The sequence below is a fragment of the Perissodus microlepis genome, chromosome 19 (genome assembly GCF_051167445.1).
Source record: "Perissodus microlepis isolate ML-2025 ecotype Zambia chromosome 19, ASM5116744v1, whole genome shotgun sequence".
Classification (NCBI taxonomy): domain Eukaryota; kingdom Metazoa; phylum Chordata; class Actinopteri; order Cichliformes; family Cichlidae; genus Perissodus; species Perissodus microlepis.
In genome coordinates this window covers 1445564-1466467 of record NC_140479.1, presented here as the reverse complement: position 1 = coordinate 1466467, position 20904 = coordinate 1445564, and the positions used below count along the sequence as shown (strand labels likewise).

The 20904-nt window shown below is 40.2% G+C and overlaps 2 protein-coding genes across 3 annotated transcripts; one reads left to right on the top strand and one right to left on the bottom strand.

The window, feature by feature from the left end:
* Positions 1-6173: 6173 nt before the first annotated feature.
* On the top strand, positions 6174-14612 carry lamtor3 (late endosomal/lysosomal adaptor, MAPK and MTOR activator 3). Of its 2 annotated transcripts, none has more exons than XM_084914955.1 (7): positions 6174-6295; positions 6519-6574; positions 8563-8597; positions 8696-8754; positions 9353-9486; positions 9986-10049; positions 14269-14612. In XM_084914955.1, the coding sequence occupies exons 2-7, from the start codon at positions 6566-6568 to the stop codon at positions 14340-14342; spliced, it is 375 nt and encodes a 124-aa protein (XP_084771081.1). In that variant the 5' UTR covers positions 6174-6295; positions 6519-6565; the 3' UTR covers positions 14343-14612. The 2 variants fall into 2 exon arrangements, with proteins under 2 accessions (XP_084771081.1, XP_084771080.1); XM_084914954.1 differs by having other exon boundaries at positions 6187-6295; positions 6464-6574.
* Positions 14613-16483: 1871 nt separating this feature from the next.
* LOC146365156 (uncharacterized) lies at positions 16484-20661 on the bottom strand. The gene is given in 5 exon segments (XM_084915504.1): positions 16484-16591; positions 16700-16737; positions 16740-16831; positions 16833-16885; positions 20497-20661. Coding segments are annotated over 5 exon segments (456 nt in total).
* Positions 20662-20904: the final 243 nt, after the last annotated feature.

The following is a 20904-nucleotide window of genomic DNA, read 5'->3' as shown; positions in this document are numbered from 1 at the left end:
ATTCCCAAACGTGACATCAGATAGAAAGACCGTCAGGCTGCAGCATATGAAAAATGACTCTAACTATTTAGTGTTTAATTGCCTGTCATTTTATTTAGTGAAGCTTTACTGAAGGTGCTGGAACACTGGGTTGTTCTGGCCAACTTTAACCACTGCATATATGATTGTGTGATGTTACATTGTTCAGGGAAACAGCAAAAAACCAAGAGCTGCATGTCAGACTTGACAGGCCTCCTTGGGCATGTTGAATTTTAAGGTTCATCCCAGTACAAGTAGAAAAAGACTCAACAGTCATGGCTTATTAAAGACGTGCCATGAACATGGCAGTAATGTTCAGCAAAAACCAAACAAGGGACACAAACAGTGGTACAATGGTGATTTGTTTTGCTACTGGATGACCTCGCCCTGCATGGCAAAGTATCCTTGGGCAAGGTACTGAACCCTGAGTTACTCCTGATGTATTTATTGAAGTGTGATTACTCAATAGTAAGGACAGAGACTAAGAAAAAAAATGCTTGTATGAATGTGTGTGAGTGAGACATGCTGTATAACAGTCCTTTGAACGCTCATGTAGAGAAAGAAAGTGATATGCAAGAACAGGACGAGTTCAAAAAAAATGTCTTGATATATAAAGCCTTAGAAGTGAAAGAGCATGTAGTTAGTTAGCATGTAGAGCAGACAAAGTTACCCTGTGCATGTTGCAGGTGTCACAGCTGCTGTCTTCCATATTCAAAGATTGTGCCAACCTAACCCAGCGGTTTATCTGAATGTACACTCTCAGCTGTTGCCTTAAACCGTTTACATGTTTACACAATACAATTCAACATCATCATTCACACATTGTCACAGCACAGGCACTCTTGTCTTGAAGAAGAACAAGCACTCACACGTTACTACTACTACTACTACTCTTGACTGAGGATGGCAACTTCAAGGGCTGCTGAAACGGTAAAGTTAAATTCAGTTGTCTATTTACAACATCCATTTTTAAGGCAGTTGGCCAAAGAAAAGAGACGACAAAAATTGGCACATTCTGTCTCGAATCATAGACTGGTGAGAAGTTTTGCTGGGACTTTGCATTAATGTTTAGTTAAGATTTGTGTCAATATTTGTGTTTTAAAGTTTTATTTAACTGCACAGTTTTAAGGAACATTAAAGTGTGTGTGGAGATTTTAAATTTGTGTTTTTTTTCCTGACCTGTAAAATGCTTTACTTTGTTTGACCAGTGTGATCCAATTGCCCCCCACCCCCAAAATATTGTGTTACCACCGGCCAGCACTAATTTCAACTTATATCTTTATCTTAAAGACCCCAGCTTCCCCTCTCACTTATTAATAAGTATGTGAAAATGATCAGTAAAGCATTAAAAATTGAAGTGCTTAATACATTAAGACCAAACATGTTTCATTAAAGGTCAACACTCCTCGAGTAACACACAGATTATTACATTTTTTATCTCAATCTCTCACACACAAAAAAGAATCAGTTATTGTTACAGTGGACATCAAAAGGTTGTTGATAAGGTAAACTGGAAATTCTTATTCACAGTACCACAAAAATTTGGATTTGGAGAGTCATTTATTAATTGGATTTAAGAATCAGTTTTTTTTCCAATTTTGCTTTGCCACTATCGACCAAAAGGTCTGCTTACTTCCAGATACCAATCTGGCAGGGGCACGGGCAGTTCCTGAGGTTCGGGTTCAAAGGGGAAGCTCGTACCTATGAGCCTACGGGGCATGATGTTCCCGAATTACCTTGACAAGGGGTGGTCCGCCCTTGCCCGCCCCTTGGCCCCAGACTCTACTCTCTGCTTTCCCTCCTTTCTCCCTCCTTGAGTCTGTCCTCTGCCAGGTTCAGACCAAGGACAGGTTGAGGTTGATTCTGGTGGTACCTCTTTGTAATCCCATGCCCTGATTTTTTCCCCTGCTCCTGATCAAGATATTTTGGGAACATCCTGTTTAAAGGGACCCCCTGTCCCAGGTGAGCAGGACACTGTTCCACCCCTTTCCTGCAGGGCTTGTGCTGATGGGCTGGCCCCTGAGTGGGAGAGGTTCTTTGCCTTAGGGCTGCCTGAGCCAGTGATAGAAACTCTGCAGGAGTCTTGTGCACCATCCACAAGGGTTGCCTATTCCTGCCGCTGGGGACTGTTTGCAGGCCTGGACCCCTGGCTTTCCTAAGGGACCTGGACTTGGGCGTTGTCATCCTTCAGTGTCCTCCCTTTGACCCACTTGAGGATGCTGATGTGAAATTGCTCTTCCTCAAAACTGCCTTTTTGGTGGCCATCTGCCAGGAGGATTAGCGTGACCCACGCTCTGTCAGTCCTTACGGATTGCTGCAGGTGATTACTGGACGAGAAAGGGGGTAATCGTCAGTTTTCACCCTGTGATCCTGGGCAGACCTCTGTCTAAATCCTAGATGCATAATTAGGTTATGGAGGAACCCTTAAAAGTAATGCAGTATGTTATTTAATTGCACCCAGGAGAAAGACATTCTTTATACTACTCAGTTAAGTTACTTTCATGTTACTCTGTAAAATGATCTGAAACACACTGTCTCATAATTACCAATTAACAATATTAACCTACAGGCTACATTCCCACACACCAACACAAATCCCTGTCCTGATGAGAACACATAACTTTCTCTTAACCCTTTAAGACCTACCATAGAACCAAGTTCGCCAGAACTTAAATTATATTTTTACATGCTGTGGAGCCATTTTTGGGAGCATTTCAAGTTGATATACATCAATACAACCATTATAGCCCAAATTTTAATAATATGTCTGCATTAAGTGCATAGTAATTACATAAATTGCAAAAAAAAGTGCAATAAACTACAAAAAAATTTAAAATTGTTTTTGTTTTTTGTTTTTTTTTAACATATATTTCTAGTTAGAGAAATTTGAAATGCTTCCAAAAATGGCACTACAGCATGTAAAAATATAATATAAGCTCTGGCGGACTTGGTTCTATGGTAGGTCTTAAAGGGTTAATATTTAGGTATGAACACAAAGCCGACAACACAAAGAAAAGATGAAAACCAGCACAAAGACACTTTAAAGTGATTGTCATGGTGATTCTACCGTAGAAAGATGAGCAGATAGAAATAGAGGCTGCACCCTGACTGCTCATCCCTTTGTTATCTGTTGAAGTTCAGCAGCGGCTGACTTTTTCACAGGTCAGCATCCACTCAGCTTTAACATCACTCTGGGTTCTTGGCTGGCTTAGCATTAGCATGCTATCTGCACAGGTGCTTGTGAAGAGCCGAAGTTGTTTTAACAGTATAATGCAGTTGTTTCTGTTCTGGAGCAATCTCCACTTTACCATCACGCTTTCATCCTTTTTTACAATAAAAATAAAAGTAATGTCCATATGATCGTAGTGAGAATGCAAGAATCGATCAGCGGCACTGATAGACAGGCAGACTAACGATTCCGAGGAACCAGTTCTTGATCCCAAGCACAAACACTGACACACAAAGTTTACAAGAATCCACGGCTTTTCATATATGAGCAAAAATCACACCACCACTTTCTGAACCAGCCAGGCTTCAGACGTCATCAGTGACATCACTTACTCTTAAAGAAGCAAGCCTCAATTCGCGCTTCATTAAATACTTCCTGGATTTCTCGACACGCACTCCAAAGCCTTGGCACAGTGCATCCCATCACTATCTAAAGGTACTTCCTATCTTCTATTCCTAACCTCTTTTCCTTGACCTAGATGAAAATGTAATTTAGATCACGTATAAGTAGGCAGGGGCTGAGAATTCATTAAAGAGCACTGTTCCTTTATGAGGACTGGTTTATTACCGGCCGCTACTACATTGTGATTCTTAGATTTTTCAAAAGTAGAATGAAAAACATAGCCTTTAGCTTTGAGGCGCTACTTTTAGGTCCCAGTGTCATGGTCCTGGGTCAGTGACCCAGCGTTTTGAGTTTATTGTTATTATTTTCTAGTTTCTTCTGATTTTGTATTAGTTCTCTGGGTCTGGGTCTTGTGTTTTGTGTTTTGTGTTACTGTTATCCCTACCTGTGTCCTCTCCCGGTGTTCCGTTCGTGTCTCTGAGTTTGTGTTTGTAAAACAGTCTGTGAGTTTCCTGTTTTACTTTGAAGGTCTGTGTCTCGTTATGTCCATTAGTTTCAGCTGTGTCCACCCCTGCGTGCCATTTCCTCATTACCTGGTGTGTAGTTATAGTGTGTATTTGCCTCTGCTCGTCGTCGGTTCGTCTGTGTTGCTTGGTCATCTCTTTGTCTCTCTGCTCCACATTCTGCTCGCCATTCCCAGCTCTTCATCCCCCGCGTAACCTCCTTATGTTTTCCCCTGCATGTGACTTCGTGAGTTATGGTTTCAGGTTTTGTTTATCATTAGTTTTCCCCAGTTTAGGTTTAGTTTTGCCCTCGCCTTTGTTATTTACTGTGCATTGTAAATAAACTCACTCGCATCACCGCCGCTGTCTGCAACTTGGGTCCTCCTTCACATCACCACATCACTGCAGCCCCAGCCGTGACACCCAGCTTCAATTCGGGAGACAGATGCTCTCTCTACTTATAAGATTAGGCTTAAGATTCCCATTTGTGATAAAGTGTATCAGCTGTTTCACGTGACCCTGAACCACCCCTTAGTTATGCTGCAGAAGGCTTAGGCTACTGGGGAGCTGCCATTGATGCACTGAGCATTTCTTTTTTTATTCATCTCTTTTCAATCTCTTTGTGTTTATACACCTCTAGTGCATTTAATCATTAGTAATTATTTCTCTCTTACATGGTTTGCCTTTGATTCTGTCTCTCTTTACTCTCTTCTTTCCCTTTTTCCCTTCACCCCAAACTGGTTGTAGAGAATGGCCGCCCCTCCCTGAGCCTGAGGTTTCTTATTGTTAAAAGGGAGTTTTTCCTTCCCACTGTCACTCAGTGTTTGCTCACAGGACAAATTTAACTATTCATTGTTTACTTACCAGTGTACCACCCTGTATTCTCCCATCTAAGAAACAAATAATAATACTTCCCTCTCTGGGATGATTATCACCTGCAGTTCATTGACGTGGGATGGAGGTTTTCATGTTTTGCAAACAACGGAGCAATGTGTGCAAGAAGAATACAAGAAAGTATAAAATGTAACGAGGTGTTTAGTTGGAAGTGAATGGGCATAGATAGAAATTCATATACACTGGGTCAGTCAGATCAGTATTTGATCAGGGGTGTCAAACTCCAGTCCTCGAGGGCCGGTGTCCTGAAACTTTTCCATGTGAATAAAATTACTCTATAGACACCTGCATGCTGAGGTGACAACCCCTAATCCTACTGAAGTAAATTAAAGTGAAATAAAGTCTAAAAGTACATTCAGTCACGAGCTGCTGTAACATAAATCAAATGGCTGACCTGCCACCTCAACATGCAGTCAAGTTCTACAGAGTATTCCTACAGATGAAGGAAATGTCACTAGAAATCAGAAGAGGACTATTATCATTGGGCACTGGGTAAATTTACAGGGCCACAATCAAGATACACTGTTTAAGATGATCCAGCTCACATTTGGCCAGTTTAGTATTACCACCTAACCTTACATGGATGTCTCATAGGAGCTGGAGAAAACCCTTGCAAGCACAGGGAGAACCTGCCAGGGTTTAAGCCAGAAAATCTTTTGCTGTCAGGTGACAGTGCAAAGCACAGAAACAATGTACCACCTTTATCAGCAAATTATGGGATAAAAGGATAAGAACATTTAGATTTGGCTGTAAAAGTAAATAAAAATATTTCAGCTGATCTAGTTATCAACTTCAGCTGGATCAAATAAAGAGCATAATAACAGAGACTGGAGAAAAGTAGAAAAGCAACTGGGGAAAGAAAAGTAAAGAAAGGAACGATGGAGGGAAGACATCATAATAATACATTTTATTTGAAAGCGCCTTTCAGAACACTCAAGGACACTGTACATGGCAGAATGATAAAAACAGAATAATGTATTCATATAATGAATACATATCCATCTGTTGGTGTTTTTCTGTTATGAGTAATGTGCAGTTTACATCATATACAAAAAACACCAATAGAGAATAGGCAAAAGGCAACCGATCCAAGCTCAGTAAAGTGAAAGGTGATCAATGTACTACAAAAAGAGAAGAACGTGATTTTTGAGCACCTTTCATGTCTATACCAGTTGGTGGCGCTAATGCACCACTTTGTGGTTTGCCAGCCACCAAAAATCAAGAAGAAGAAGTAATCACGTGATTATGTTTTTTTAATCTCCCTTTCCAGATCCCGAGGGTTATGTTTTTGTTTTAAAGTCGTTCAAAGGTTTGTCATTTCGTTTGAGATTTTAATGTGTGTTTCCAATTTGCCTGTCTAGTTATTTTTATCATTTGTTTTTAGTTTAATAAGGAGATGTTAACTCGCGCATTTATATTATCGCTGTATTATCTGGGAAACCGCTCACATGGTTGTGTTCTTTATTTGACATAAAAGAATGTGAAGTTCCGACGACGTACTCAGTCCTCTGTGTGAACAACTATCATTACAGTCATCTCCCTGCAGTCGTCGAGCGGTCTCGATACCTCGATAGCTGCCATGGCCGATGTAAGTATGAGAAGTCTGTCAGTCCTCTTGAGTTCCCGTCTCCAAAATGGAGAAGCAGGAAAAAACGTATTGCTGATAATTTCTATAAAAAAAGGGACACGTGAAGTACTGTTCGAGATTAAAAGCGCTCTCAAAAGTAAGCACTTATTTACTTGTTTATTTTATTTTGATCTCTTTATTTTTGGGGGTGTCGGAGACTAATGAAGCGGCTTCCCGTGCCCTCAGCATGACGTCGAGGCGACCACTGCGGAGTGTATTTTGGAACCTTCGGCGCAACTGTGCTCGCGGCGTCGTCTGTGCGCGAGCCTTTTTTGACGTCACATGTCAAACGTGTCTGTGGTCGTGCACTTTTCGGTTTGTTGCGCTGCCTCCGGAGCTGGGTGGAAAGCATACGTGTACAATTGTTTCTGTTTTTTAATTGACGTTCCAGCACAGAAACTCGGAGACGTGCAGATATACAGAGAAAGAGAGATGTTGGAAGAGTTTTTTTTTAAAAAACAAGAAAAACTCTTCCGGCTTCCGGTTTTGACCTCTTCTCTTCCCGTATCAGCGCTTATGTGGCGATTGTCTGAGCGGCGACGCCTATCATTCAGGAGAATATGCAGTGCTGCCATAACAGCGGGTATTAATACAAGGCAGTTTCGCAGTGCTGAAATATGCAAGTCTGGATTTCGCGAGACCCGGGAGGAAGCTAGACCAGGAAGGAAACGCAAACTTTATTTCAAAATATTATACATGTATGCACAGCTCACGCTGCTTATTGAACAGAAACAAACGTGTCCGATGTCAGAATGCTTTTATTTTTATTTTAGTAGACGCTCAAAAGTTAAAATAGACAGCTAGTGTTTGGAAGAGAATTGAAAAAATATATAAAAAAAACAAAACATAATTTGATCATCACTGGTGCAGTCTTCAGGATCTTCACGTATCAACATGCTGTTTCTGCTCCCAGTGGGATTAAAATATTTATAATGTTAGATTTAATTCAGAGTCAGCTGTTAAAATAAAAACAGCACATTTTCACATCCAGGGATAAGGACTGGTGAAATATTCAGTTCAGTATACTGACAGCTCTCCAAGTAAGACTTTGAAATAAAACGACCCAGTTATGAAGATTAACTTATATTCTCGGCCAAACCGATTTGACTACAGCTGGTGAGGACGAAAATGAAACGACAGACGAAAATGTCAGAGCAAAAATGACATTTGGAAAAATGTCAGAGCACTTTTGCAAATAGGTGATGTCTTGATAAATCGAGCGATATTTGAAGTTTACGCATCTGCATCCTGAAAATATTGTAAGAGTTAATTTTGTTCCACAGAAATGGTAACATCTCAAACTTTACGTACACTTCTAGCAACTTTCCTCCGCCATTGCTGCTTATAAGTTTCGAACAAACAGAATTCTGGGATACTTGGCTTCACCAAGTCCAGATAAGTCACCGGACACATGAGTGACCAGGCTGCAGTGTACTCGCTGTAATGCTCGCTTTGCTCACTGCTGCACCCATGGTTCGCAGAAACTTGTATTTATACCAGTCATTATTATGTAGGAAGCCCAGACAGTATCACCAGATAAGGTGGTCAAGACTTTGTCAAGTGTGCTTTTTTCCCCACAGACTCAAGTTTTCAATCTCCCTCTGTATATCTGTGTGTCTCTGCAGTGGCCTCAGCGCCAAGATACAAATATTGAAAGGTCATAACCAGCTGATGCCCCGCAAAAATTGTGTCACAGCTGACATCAAAATCACAGTGCGACACCAGCGATGTGTCGACTATAATAGCACTGTCACACAGACTAGCTGTAACACATACTTGTTGTACGCTGCCTCCATCTGACAACAGAGCTCACTGCAGCCAGCTGGGCCGTCCCTGGAGTGGAGCGGACAGCAAACGTGCTCCCTCTACTGGACGATGAAGTATGGTTTGTTAGCTCTGACCAACTATCTAACTTTTTTTTTTTTTTTTTAATGTAAAATTATTTGCAGGATTTGAAGAGATATCTTTACAAACAGTTGCAAAGGTGTGTATCATTAAAGTAACAAAATCTTCAATGTTACAGTCGACACTATCAGGATGTTCAGTGTTTAATGAGGAAGTTTTGTTGTTTGTCTCCTTCAGCATTGAAGGTCTTCATGCTATTGTGGTCACTGATAGGGATGGTGTCCCGGTTATTAAAGGTAAGAAACATTCTGAATGGCTGGTTATTGCTGGTCTCACTGCTGTCATGTGGAAAACTGTAAAATCCATGAGAGCAAAAGTAACAGAAGAGAAATTTGGTAGTAGAATTAAAGTGTGTTTGAATAGAGCCTAAAACCAGTTTCCACATTGGCCCTGATAGGAGTAGCTGCTCCTGAAGGTGGAAGTCAGCCAGGCGGGAAGTCCACGAGCTATCAGTTTCAGATCAACTCACAGTTAGTCTGTGAATCGCTCAGACTCACATACTATTGCACAGAACATCAGAGCAGAGAGCACACTTGACTTACTTTGTTTGGCATAAGATGTTTTTTCTTAAAAAAAAGAAGGATTTTTGTATTTTACTAAATATATTAATGTTTCAGATCTTTTCAAATTTGAATTTCCAAGAAATGTTATATATTAATTTAGAGAAAAATGTAACCAGTTGCTCTTTAGTGGAGAAAAAAGCAAATAAGTTGCATCATAAATATACTGAATTATGCAGGTTTGGGCAGTATTTGAAACAAATGTCAGCAGACATTCCTTATGTGTAGAGTGTTTTATCCCTACATCCCTGACATTGTTGCTGTATCCTTGCAGTTGCCAACGACAATGCCCCAGTTCATGCTTTGAGACCTGGCTTCCTGTCTACGTTTGCTCTGGCCACTGATCAGGGCAGCAAACTGGGCCTTTCTAAGAACAAGAGCATCATCTGCTATTATAATGCCTACCAGGTCAGACCCCTTCTTTCCACCAATCATTAGTTTGGTATATTTGTCATACCATAGTCTAGCTCCAAAAATGTCATATATTCTATATTTGTTACACAGAAAGTGAAATATTTCAAGCCTTTATTTTATTTTTCACCATTGTTAAATTATTATGTTAAGTTATTGCTATAATGAAAGCAAACAGCATATTCATTTATACACACAGTACTTGTTTTAGGGTCCTTTGCCCCAAATTACTGCATCAGTGTGGCATACAAGCATAAGGTCAGGTTGTTTTGATGATGGTCTTCAGCTTTTCTGCATATCAGAAGTGGAGGGGATAAAATTTTAGATATGAATTTCAAGCCCTGACCTCTACCCAAGTTTAATGTCATTATTTTAGTTTGTTCTAAGGTCAGGATGAGTATGGATTGACCAACTCAGAAACTCAGGTTTGGTAAAGTATATCTAGTTTATTTAACATTTTTTTTTATATAACATGTAATGTTTCTGGATTGAACAGATTGTGCAGTTCAATCGGCTACCACTGGTCATCAGCTTCATTGCCGGCAACACTGCCAACACAGGTAAAGTTTGAGCCAGTGATCAGCAGAGTGTCATGCCATTTAGATGTCATATGAAGAGTCAGTAGTTGTCAATATAAAATCAGCATTACAATTGAAATTTAACCAAATCACAGGATCTTCGATTTGATTCTATTTAGGCTCAGACTGTCAGAAATATTATAATTCTGATCATTTATCAGGACATATCCATATTTTTTCATATATATATATATATATATATATATATATTTTTTTTTTTTTAGGGGTGCAACGATACTCATATCGATATTGAACCGTTCGATACAGTGCTTTCGGTTCGGTACGCATATGTATCAAACAATACAACATTTTTAATTTATTTTATCAACTTTTCTTCTGACGATGCTGTCTGTGTTGAGAGCTCAGTGGATCTGCGTTCGACTACTCCGCCTAGGCTGCACTGTCGAGCACAGATCCACTGAGCGCAGCGCAAGCTAGCAAGACAGAAGCTAAGCTTGTTGCAACATGGCAAATTGAACCTCCCCCACCCTCATTCAGATCTGGCCTTTGGAACTATTTTGGTCTTCATGTGACGTATGACCCTGAAGGTAAGCGCGTCATGGACAAAAGTAAAACAGTATGTTGGATGTGCCACGCAATGCTCAATTACATGGTGGGAACTACTGCGTTAGCGCAGTTAGCTCGTTAAGGTGTTGACGCCGTCCAGCCCCACGCACGGGGCGATCCGCGGTAGCTCGTTAACGGAGATTTGCCGTGTTGTGGCGTTAACGTCATTTCAGATTAACGCTGACAGCACTAGTGGGAACACAACGAATATGACTGCACATTTACTCCGACATCATCCTAGTGCAAAGACAAGTGGAAGCAGACAAAAACAACAAGCACGCATGCTACAAACTTTACCCGAGTCATTTAGACAGCCGTTAGCACAGGATTCTCCTTATGGGGACCTGATATGTTTAATATGCTGCTGAGAATATAGCCCAGAAGAAGCGTATAGTATAGCTTTTATTTTGGAAAGAGACATTTCTCTGTAATAAACTCTCTTTTCCAAAGATGAGTGATTTCTCCATCAGATAGATTTATTTTTTTATTACTTTGTTGTTTCAGCAACATTAAATTTAAAAACTGTACTTTTGAGTTAAAATATGTATTAGAGCTGGGCGATATGAGATTTTTTCATATCACGATATGTTTTTGTCATTTCAGGCGATCACGATATATATCACGATATAAGCCAAATAACTATATTTGTAAGATTTAAATGTGCCGTTGCTCACAAGTAAAATGTGAAATAATCAGCAGCTTGTTTTGATTTAAATATTTATTTCCCATAATAAGTTCAACAGGGTAGATGTACTTAAGGAACATGAGACTTTTTCAGATAAATAAAGGCAAATATTGCAAACTACACAAAAGGCAGCCGCTAAAGCGTTTAAGTTTCAAAACAGAACAAACGAAACAGGCTACTAAATTGTCAATTCCACTTAGAAATTATTAATTCTAAAAATAAATCTTAGTTTGTTTTACAGAAGAACAGACAAAATTGACTAACTTTTGTCAATATCAAATAAACTGAGAACTAAAAGGAAATTCTCAATCTCTCCTTGTTGTGTAGTTTAGCTTTTCCAACAGTTTTAACAGTTACTTTAGTCTGACAAAAGCCGAATGACGAATTAGCGCTTCCAGTCACAGACTGAGCATGCGCCGCTTTATTGTATTTCCAGACTTGCTTTCGGCACAATTTACAGTGCGCGCTGGTCTGTTTTTGTCAGACTTGAAATAGCCGAAATACCTTCACACTACGGAACTTCTGTGGCTCTTCCGTTCGACAATCTCTCCGGCGTTGGAACCATCATCGGTTTCTCTTTGGTAACCTTCGTCACGCTCTCGGTTGATTTTTCTCTAGTCGGCACACTCGTTTCCTCCATTACCCGGCGGCACGGCGGCTGGCTGCTTCCCAAACAAATACACATGTGCAGCTTGGCACTTGTGCTGTACGTAACAAGTCACGTGACGCTGCGGCTGTGATTGGTTCGGCTCTGCGCTACTTAATTTGGATTGGCTGTTCTTCTTCTTTTTTTTTTTTTAAGAGGACAAGCGAGATGAGGTCTATCGCAATAGTTTAATTTTTCTATCGAGAAAAAGTTATTTCGCAATACATATCGTTATCGTTCTATCGCCCAGCTCTAATATGTATTTATAATTTTAATAAATGACAAATTAAAAAAGCACGAACATTATTTTGTATCGAAAAAATATCGAACCGTGACACCAAAGTATCGAACCGAACCGTGAATTTTGTGTATCGTTGCACCCCTAATATCTATATCTATGTATATGTGTGTGTGTGTGTGTGTGTGTGTGTGTATATGTGTGTGTGTGTGTATATATACACGTGTGTGTATGTATGTTCATACTGAAGTTTAAATAAACAACAACACTAAAGCTATTCTGTTATACCTGTATGTAAAAAAAAAAAAAAATACAACAAAATATTTCATAGTTCAGCAAAACTGATCAATCTAATAAACTTAAACCTGCACCATCCTCCCTATTCTAGTATTTTAAAGAGTACTTAGCAGAAATATTAAGCAACCTAACTAATAGGGCTCTAAAACTCCCAGCAAAAAAAAAAAAAATAGGGACCCCCCCCCCACCCCCCACCTCATGATGCTTAATCGACGTAATCAACTTTAATTTGATGCAGTGTGAAGAAAAAAAAATGCACAGAAATAAATTATTTTTCAAGAATAATTAAATAGATTCAACATCTTTCTTCAACAGAACTGCAGACTGCACAGATGGTTCCCAAAGGAAAAAGTACTATAGCTTACTAGGGTATATTAGACTTAACAGTTACTATATACAGTAATGGACTTCTATACATTTTACATCAGATTAAAACTTTGGGTGTAAGATTCAGATAATTATTTATTAAAAGCTCGACATTTTAAATGAGAATAAGAAAGAAAAGTATGTCTTTGTGCCCCCTTTTCTCTGTTCATGCCCTATGGGCCCCCCTGGCTAAACTTTGCTAGATCCGCCCCTGCACAGTTACCAGCCGTCAGCTGTAGAAAAAGATCCTGGTGTAGAAAGTAATATTAAATAAATTCTAACAACAGATTATCAAGGTTAAACGTGCTGCTGTTGTTCAGCCGCTGGTTTCCTCTTTCTGGTGCAAAGTGGGCCAAAAACAAAGAAGAGAGACTCGCGACAGAAAAGCCGATCAGCTGATCACTGATCAGTTTAATGATTGAAGTAGCAGCAGGAGAGGGAGAGAGAGGGAGGCAGTCGCTCCATATATCGGTTGTTAAGCTTAACGTGGGAATGCTTTACAAACATTCAGAGATGAACTTACACACTTGCTTTACTTCTCTCTGGGATCACTTCCTCGGAGATGAAATGCTGGTTTGGTAGCAAATACACACAGCCGCTCTATCACGTGACCACACTGCTCCGACTGCTACGGTTATGAGCCGAGTTACACTGTGTTGCCAGTTTTGTGAGGTGCTTTTTTTATATTTAATGGATCGGATTACATTTTTTATTTCTCTCCGATATCCGATCCAGTAATTTACGTCAGTATCGGACCGATACGTAATATCGGATCGGTCCATCTCTAATAAATATATACACACACACACACACTACCTGAGGATAAACTACAGAAAAACATGAAGGAGATTTGGGAAGTGGTGTAGTAGTTAGTAGATGCCCAATGAGCGAATGTGACCGAGTTTGAGATGCTGTGACAAACGTGACACTTGCAAGATTATCTGTGAAGAGAACGGGCCTGATGGTAGGGTTGGGCGATATGTAAACATTTTCCAACTGACAATCGTCAATCCAAATATTGACGATGGGCGATATATTCACGCATGCGCAGACTTTTTGATGGGCGGAGCAATGTAATCATGCACGGACTGATTTGCGCGTTTACAACACAGAAGTCCAAACATGGACAAAGTAATTTCCCCCCAAAATTAGGGCTGCCAGCTTTAATGTGGTCATCATGATTAACACGATTAAAATTTTGAGCGCGCTCAACCCGTCTGGAGCGCAAAATGAACAAACGTTGGACAAACTGCAGACGTAGCATTTGGGCGTACTCTGAGGAATGATAATAAACCTCATAAATATTATGTGTCTGTACTCACTGTGTGTTATGAGTTCTTCTCCTCACATGTATGTCATATTTGTTGAGTAACAGTACAACACTGTCCTTGTGTGTCCTCAGGTCTGATAATGAGCCTGGAGAAAGAGCTGGCTTCACTAATAGAGGAGCTGAGGCAGGTGGTGGAAGTGACTTAAAGCTGTGACATATCAGCTGCACAGTCACGTGATCTGCATCACATCCTGCTCACCATGCTCTCAGTGCTTCTGCATTCATGTCTTTAACAGATCTGACTAAATATAAGACCTGTGCATATCTTGCTGTGTTTTCTGTACACCTTTGTGCCATTAATGGATATTTCTTGTAGAATTTCTTGTCTGATTAAATCTGTAATTATAAGCATTTAAAAATGTTGTTTTTGGTTGGATGGGGGAATTGCCAATAAAAATAATACAACTGAGGTTAAATTTTACTTGTATTTTATTTTATTAATTATTGGAATTTAACTTTTTTTTTTCTTTTTTTTGGGAGGGTCTTGCTTTAAGCATTTCATGATATTAGTCGTGTACTGCTGTAACAGTGCTGTATGTATGAAGGGAAAATGATTCCGAGAATATTTAGATGTGATTTATATCATTTGAAAATGTAAATATGGTATTTAAAAAATATTAACCAGTTTTTTTTTAGAGATAACAAGCTAACATTTAATTAACAGATTCAGGTTTACATTTTCATTGCAATGATGTTCATGTAAATCCTTTCAAACCTTTATTTTTTTGTGCATAATTCAGTTCAGTTTTTTTTTTAATCACTACAATTATCACAAGGTGCTTTATGAAATAAGGACCCCCCCCCCCCAAGCCATAAGAACCAGTGTCTTAGGTTCTGGCCCACCGTCTGCCACTTTAATGTTTTACTGGCATTGTTGTCCAAGTCTCTGGAACTCAAGTGTTCAAACGGTAAAAATGTGTTAAAAGGTATCATTACGAAGGAGCTCATGGAGAAAAAAATGGTAAAAACAATTTGGATGTACAAAAAAGTGTGGACGAATAAGAACCATAAAAGATTATTCCAAACAGTCCTGATCCGCCACAATATGAAACAGGAAAGTACCGCAGTGTAATCCATTTATTTCAACAAAGTAACTGTATTCTAAATACCACCTTTTTAAACGGTAACTGTAACGGAATACAGTTACTCATATTTTGTATTTTAAATACGTAACGGCGGTACATGTATTCCGTTACTCCCCAATACTGGTCATGTGGATATGGTCTTTGCAAGCTCAGACAGCTGGTTTATTGTTTAGGTCTTAGAAGTTCTAATTTGCTTTTTTGAGTTTGTTCAGTTTCCCAGTGACCTGTTGAATGACTTAAGTGTAGGAAGACTGGAATTTCTAAATGTCTTTCCTGTACCTGTATGTGGGGCATCCAAGTTTTCTTTTTAAAAATAACCTTGCTTTAGATAAATGACCTTGCTTTAGCTCTTTTTCCTTATCAGAACTCCATAAAGTCATCCTCTGAGATGAAACCGATGTTTCTGGAGATCCAGTAATGGGAACCTTAGGATAATACATTTGACTAATGATAAAACTTAAACTTCTTCTTGTGATCTCTATGGCTATGTTCACACTGCAGGCGAAAGCGCATCAAATCTGACTTTTTTGACCCTGTGCGACCCATATCCGATCATGGTATGACAGTGTGAACAGCACAAATCCAATATTTTCAAATCTGATCTGGTTCACTTTCGTATGTGGTACTGAATCCGATACATATCTGATGTTTTAGAAAGCGACTGCTGTTTGAATGGTCATGTCGCACTAAATCCGTCTTTGACACAAGACAGACGCCAATTATCAGCGCCCGGGAAGACACCGTGAACGCTTCCTGGCCATCCAGCGTAGATGTCAGTGAAACTGTTGGGAAGACAACGTTGGAGAAACGTGAACATTTTATTTGTACTGTATAATCTGCAGATTCTGACAGAAATGTGCAACTATCCTTTGAAGCACCGCTCCTCTCTAAAACAGCAATAAGGATCATTATTAGGCCATATGTAAATAACAAAATAACTTTATAACTTAAAGCAAAATTGGGAAACGTAAAGTCCGAAACAAGTCTTTATATTAAGGGCCATCAGTCAAACTGTTTGGTCTTGGTCTAAACAGAGCGCGTTGTGTGGGAAGTCTTCTTTTGCGCATGCGGGCCGCTTTGAGGGTTCACACTAGAGCACGTTTGCTGTCACATTTTATTTGTAGTGTAAACAAGCAGACAAAAAAATCGGAATCGAGCATTAAGACCTGCAGTGTGAACGTAGCCTAAGTCAAAGGCATCTTTTACCTTCTTGTTCCTTCAACATTGGCTTCAGCTTCCAAAAAAGGAATGACAACTATTTTGGAAGTTCTGACCTTATCATTCACTATTTCGGCAATATGGACAGACCTGTGGATCAATCTGATCATTAAATAAAATCAAACCTATATCCATAGGTGGGATGTGTTTAAAAAAAGATCTTACTCATAGAGAAGAGCTGAATATTTAAAAACTAATATTTGGAAGGATTTTGCTGGGAACAGGCTGCTGGCATTTTGGCTGAGGGCTGTGATGTATCAGTGGGAACAGAATGTGAGGGTTGAAGGCAAATGGAATCAGTGGGTAAGGAGCTGCTTGCAGGGAGTGGACTGAACTGGATCTTCATGGACCTCATAACTGTGATGTGAAAGACTTAGGATAAAAAACTGTCATGCTGGTGTAACAGTGTTTATGTTGTATGTGATTACACTTGCCATGTTAACACGTGTATTTGTGTATTGTGATGTTTATTGGCTCAATGGCACCCTCTCTCATAAACTGTGCATAAATGCCACTAGCAGCGTTAAAACAGTGCCAGATTACGAGGACGAGCCTGAGGTGGGCTTTAGATCACAGCACTGTGCATGATCAATAGACATCTGTATTTGTGTGACCACAACATGGAGCATATGACCACTATAAATTGTCTGAGTGTTAATAAGAAGAGAACGGTTGCAAATATGAAGTGCTAAAATAGTCACATAATAGTATTGTACACTGGCTAGCTTAGCTAGCAAGCTGTGCTACTAGAACATGTTATTCCTTTTGTAGTGTCCTGTGTTTGAGCCACCTGTAACAAGCCAACCTGCCTGACCAGCACTTATGCCGTTCTCATCCAGATAATAAACAGATTCACTAAAGGATAAGAAAGTCTCATGCATCTTTTACTACACAACGCAAAGTCAAGTTAATTTTTAGACCAGTTAGTTACAGCAAAGTGTAATTAAGTCTTGTTACACTGGTGCCGTGAGCCTTGATTCTGAACCCAGTGAGAGGACCCTGAAATGTTGGAGGCGTCGACTGGTGGCTGGAGAGGCTGTGCAGTGGGAGTTTCTCAGGTTGCTTGTCTCTTTGTTTCAATACTACTCCATAGACTGTGCAGGTTAAATAAAGTTTCACAGTCCTGGGGTGGTGCCAGGGTGCTGTGCCTCCTTTCGTCACAAGGTGGCAGCGTCCCCTGACACGTGGCTGATTTTATAGTCAAAGTATTTTTTTATTTCATCTGTTTTCAGTTTAGATATTATTGGGTGGTGATCTTGCATAATGCCTTTTAACAGCAGTTCAGTGATACTTGCCCTTGAAACTAGTTTCTACAAACTAGAGCTGCCAATTACACTGGCTCTGTTAATATCATATATACACTGGAAGTGTTTGCGTCATCTGTGATGTACAGACTACTGGAGTTAACTTGTGTGACTGGTAAAATATAAAATGCTAATCATTTGCAGATTTTCTGTTATTTAGAACATAAACATCATATCTGCACCAAAGATTATTGGAAACATTTAAATATATTATATTTCCGTGTTCTTTAAACATTTAGGCGTTTGTTCACAGGTAACAGGAAGCACACATAGCCAAGTTAGAACCACAGCGACATCTGCTGGAAACCTCCGTAACAGCAGCAATGGCAGGCAGTATGGACAAACATAACATTACTGTTATCTACATCCCCCTTTTCTTTCTTTTTTTTCTTTTAGTTTTGGACTTCTTAGGCATACCCAAATCAAACAACACCACTATTATGGAAGAACTTATCAGGTTATGGATTACACAAAAATAAAGGTTCATATGTCGAATGAAATTCATGGTAATCATTGTCATAAATGCAACAAATATGCAACAACATAACATGAGAGAAAACACATTTCAAAACAGAAAATACAGCATCAGTGTGCTTTTAACCCAGGTATTTACTATTTGGTTTAGACACTCTACCAGATCTGGTTCAGTGGAAGTTGTCATCAGAGTGTACTTGGCAATTTTTAGATGTTTTCATTTTACCCTGCGTTTTTCTGTCCTTGATCACTTGTTCGGACTGTTTTGTGCCAAGTTGTGGTGGGTCAAGTTGAACTTGAATCGTTTCATGTTTGTGCTTTATCGGGTTCAGTTTCGTCCACTTGTGGAATTGTGTTCAGTTCATTTTGTGCTGTAGCGAGCTTTTCCGGTTGAGGCTCGCTCACAGGCAGAAGATGTTGTTTGTTGCGCCTGTCTTCCTTTCCGTCCAACTCAACTACATAAGAGCGAGGTTCAGCACATACCTTACTTACAACTCCAATCTTGTCATGTCCGCTCTGTGTTTGTAATCTCACCACCTGCTTTGGTGTTAATGGACGGAGCAGCGAGCTGGACTTGTCATAGTGCTGTTGAGTTGAGTTTTGATAGTAGTTGTCACTTTTGCTGTTGGGGTTAACAGTTTTTTGCACACAGGAAGGGTTGACCGTGTTCGCCTTGATAGTAGCCTCCGTGCTGGTGAGCCAAGAATGTTGTCTCGTGGCGTGTTGCGTAGATGTAATGGGTTCAAATAGAAATCAGTTCCATCTCTTTTTGATTTTTCAAGGAGTCTTTTAGCACAGCTCTTTCACTGAGTCCATTTGACTGAGGAAACTCATGGCTGCTTGTGACATGTACAAACTCCCCGTGTGTGTTAAACTCACGAAAGGTCTGGCTGGTGAACTGGGTGCCATTGTCTGAGTACAGTTTCTGTGGTATCCCATGTACTAAGAAGTGGCATTTGAGTGTGTTAATGACTGAGGCAGATGTTAGGTTTTCAAGTTTATCTATTTCAAACCATCCAGAATACGAATCCACGAGCACAAGGTAGTGGCAGTTGTCCCATTCGAATATGTCTGTGGCTGTGATGGACCAGGGAAGATCAGGAATTTGGTGTAGTTTCAGGGGTTGTTTTTGTTGGTGAGGCTTTAGACTGTTGCAAATGCTGCATGATTTGACTTTGTTCTCAATGTCAGAGTTTATTGTCAACCAGAACACGCTGTCCCTTGCTCTCCTTTTTGTAGACTCCATGCCTGGATGTCCCTTGTGTAGTTCCTGTAGATAGGTTTCATGTGGTGATGCTGGAACGATGGCTCTGTTGCCTTTCATAATGACATTGTTGTTGATGATTAGTTCATCGTGGTAGCTGAAGAATGGTTTGATTTCTATAGGTACACTACTCACTTGTTTTGGTCCACCCCTGCTGGACGTAACAACCAAGTGTCTGTAGAGTAGCGTCCTTCGAGGTGTGTTCGGCAAGCTCTTGTAGGTGTCTTGGTGAGATGAGCTGAAGTGACATTACCTCGAAGTCGCGCCCCTCTTCCTTTAGAGGTTGTTCATCCAGCGTTGGTGCGCGAGAGAGTGTGTCTGCGACGTAAAGGTGTTTGTCTTCCTTGTATACGAGAGTCAAGTTGAACTTTTGTAATCGTAGCATCATGCGCTGTAGCCGTGCCGGAAATGTGTGGAAAGGTTTGTTTTAGATTGTGACCAAAGGCTGGTGGTCAGTTTCAATCACCACTGGCTTTCTGTAGATGTCATGAAACCTGTAACATGTGAACACTACAGCTAGTAACTCCTTCTCTATCTGAGCGTACCTTCTCTCTGTTGGAGTTAAAGTTCTTGATGCATACACCACAGGTTTGTCGTTCTGAAGGCATGCAGCTCCTAGACCATGCTGAGAAGCATCATAGTATGATAGTCACTGTTTTGTGCATGTCATAGTATTGTAGTGCTGGTGGGCTGGTGAGGCACGCTTTAAGTTTGTTGAAAGCATCCTGCTAATGTTGAGTCCAGCTCCACATCACATCCTTGTGAAGCAGCTGACAAAGTGGTGCTGACAGTTCACTTAAGTTCGGGATGAACTTGCCCAGTTAATTGATAATTCCCAGGAAACGTTGGAGAGACGTCTTGTCCTCTGGTGGTGGTATTTCATTGATCGCAGTGATTTTAGTTGTATCTGCTTTTAGTCCTTCATCAGTGAATATGTGTCCAGTCTGAGTTTTACTTGTCTGGCCCGCTCCAGGACTTTTTTCAAATTTTTGTCATGCTCCTCTATTCCTTTTCCTCCCACTAGGATGTCGTCCACAATCACTGCGCATGGATATCCCGTGAATATCTGTTCCATGGTTCTCTGGAAGACTTCAGAAGCGGTGTTGATACCAAAGGGCATTCTTTAAGAATTTGAATCTGCCGAAAGGTGTTGCAAATGTAGTGAGAAGAGATGAGGCAGGATCTAGTTTGATTTGCCAGAAGGAGCTCTTTGCATCCAGAATTGAGAAGATGGTTGCTCCAGGCATCTGAGCAGCTACTTCCTCCACAGTTCGCATGGGATGGTGAGGTCGCATTAGTGCCTTGTTTCAGATCCCTCGGATCAATGCAGATACGAACATCATCGGTATTCTTTTTGTGTGTT

What these genes read in the sequence shown, in the direction of transcription:
- lamtor3 (XM_084914955.1), top strand. An exon ending in CTTTACAAACAGTTGCAAAG is followed by an intron (nt 8,598 to 8,695) that starts GTGTGTATCATT and finishes TGTCTCCTTCAG; the next exon opens with CATTGAAGGTCTTCATGCTA. An exon ending in GCTATTATAATGCCTACCAG is followed by an intron (nt 9,487 to 9,985) that starts GTCAGACCCCTT and finishes TGGATTGAACAG; the next exon opens with ATTGTGCAGTTCAATCGGCT.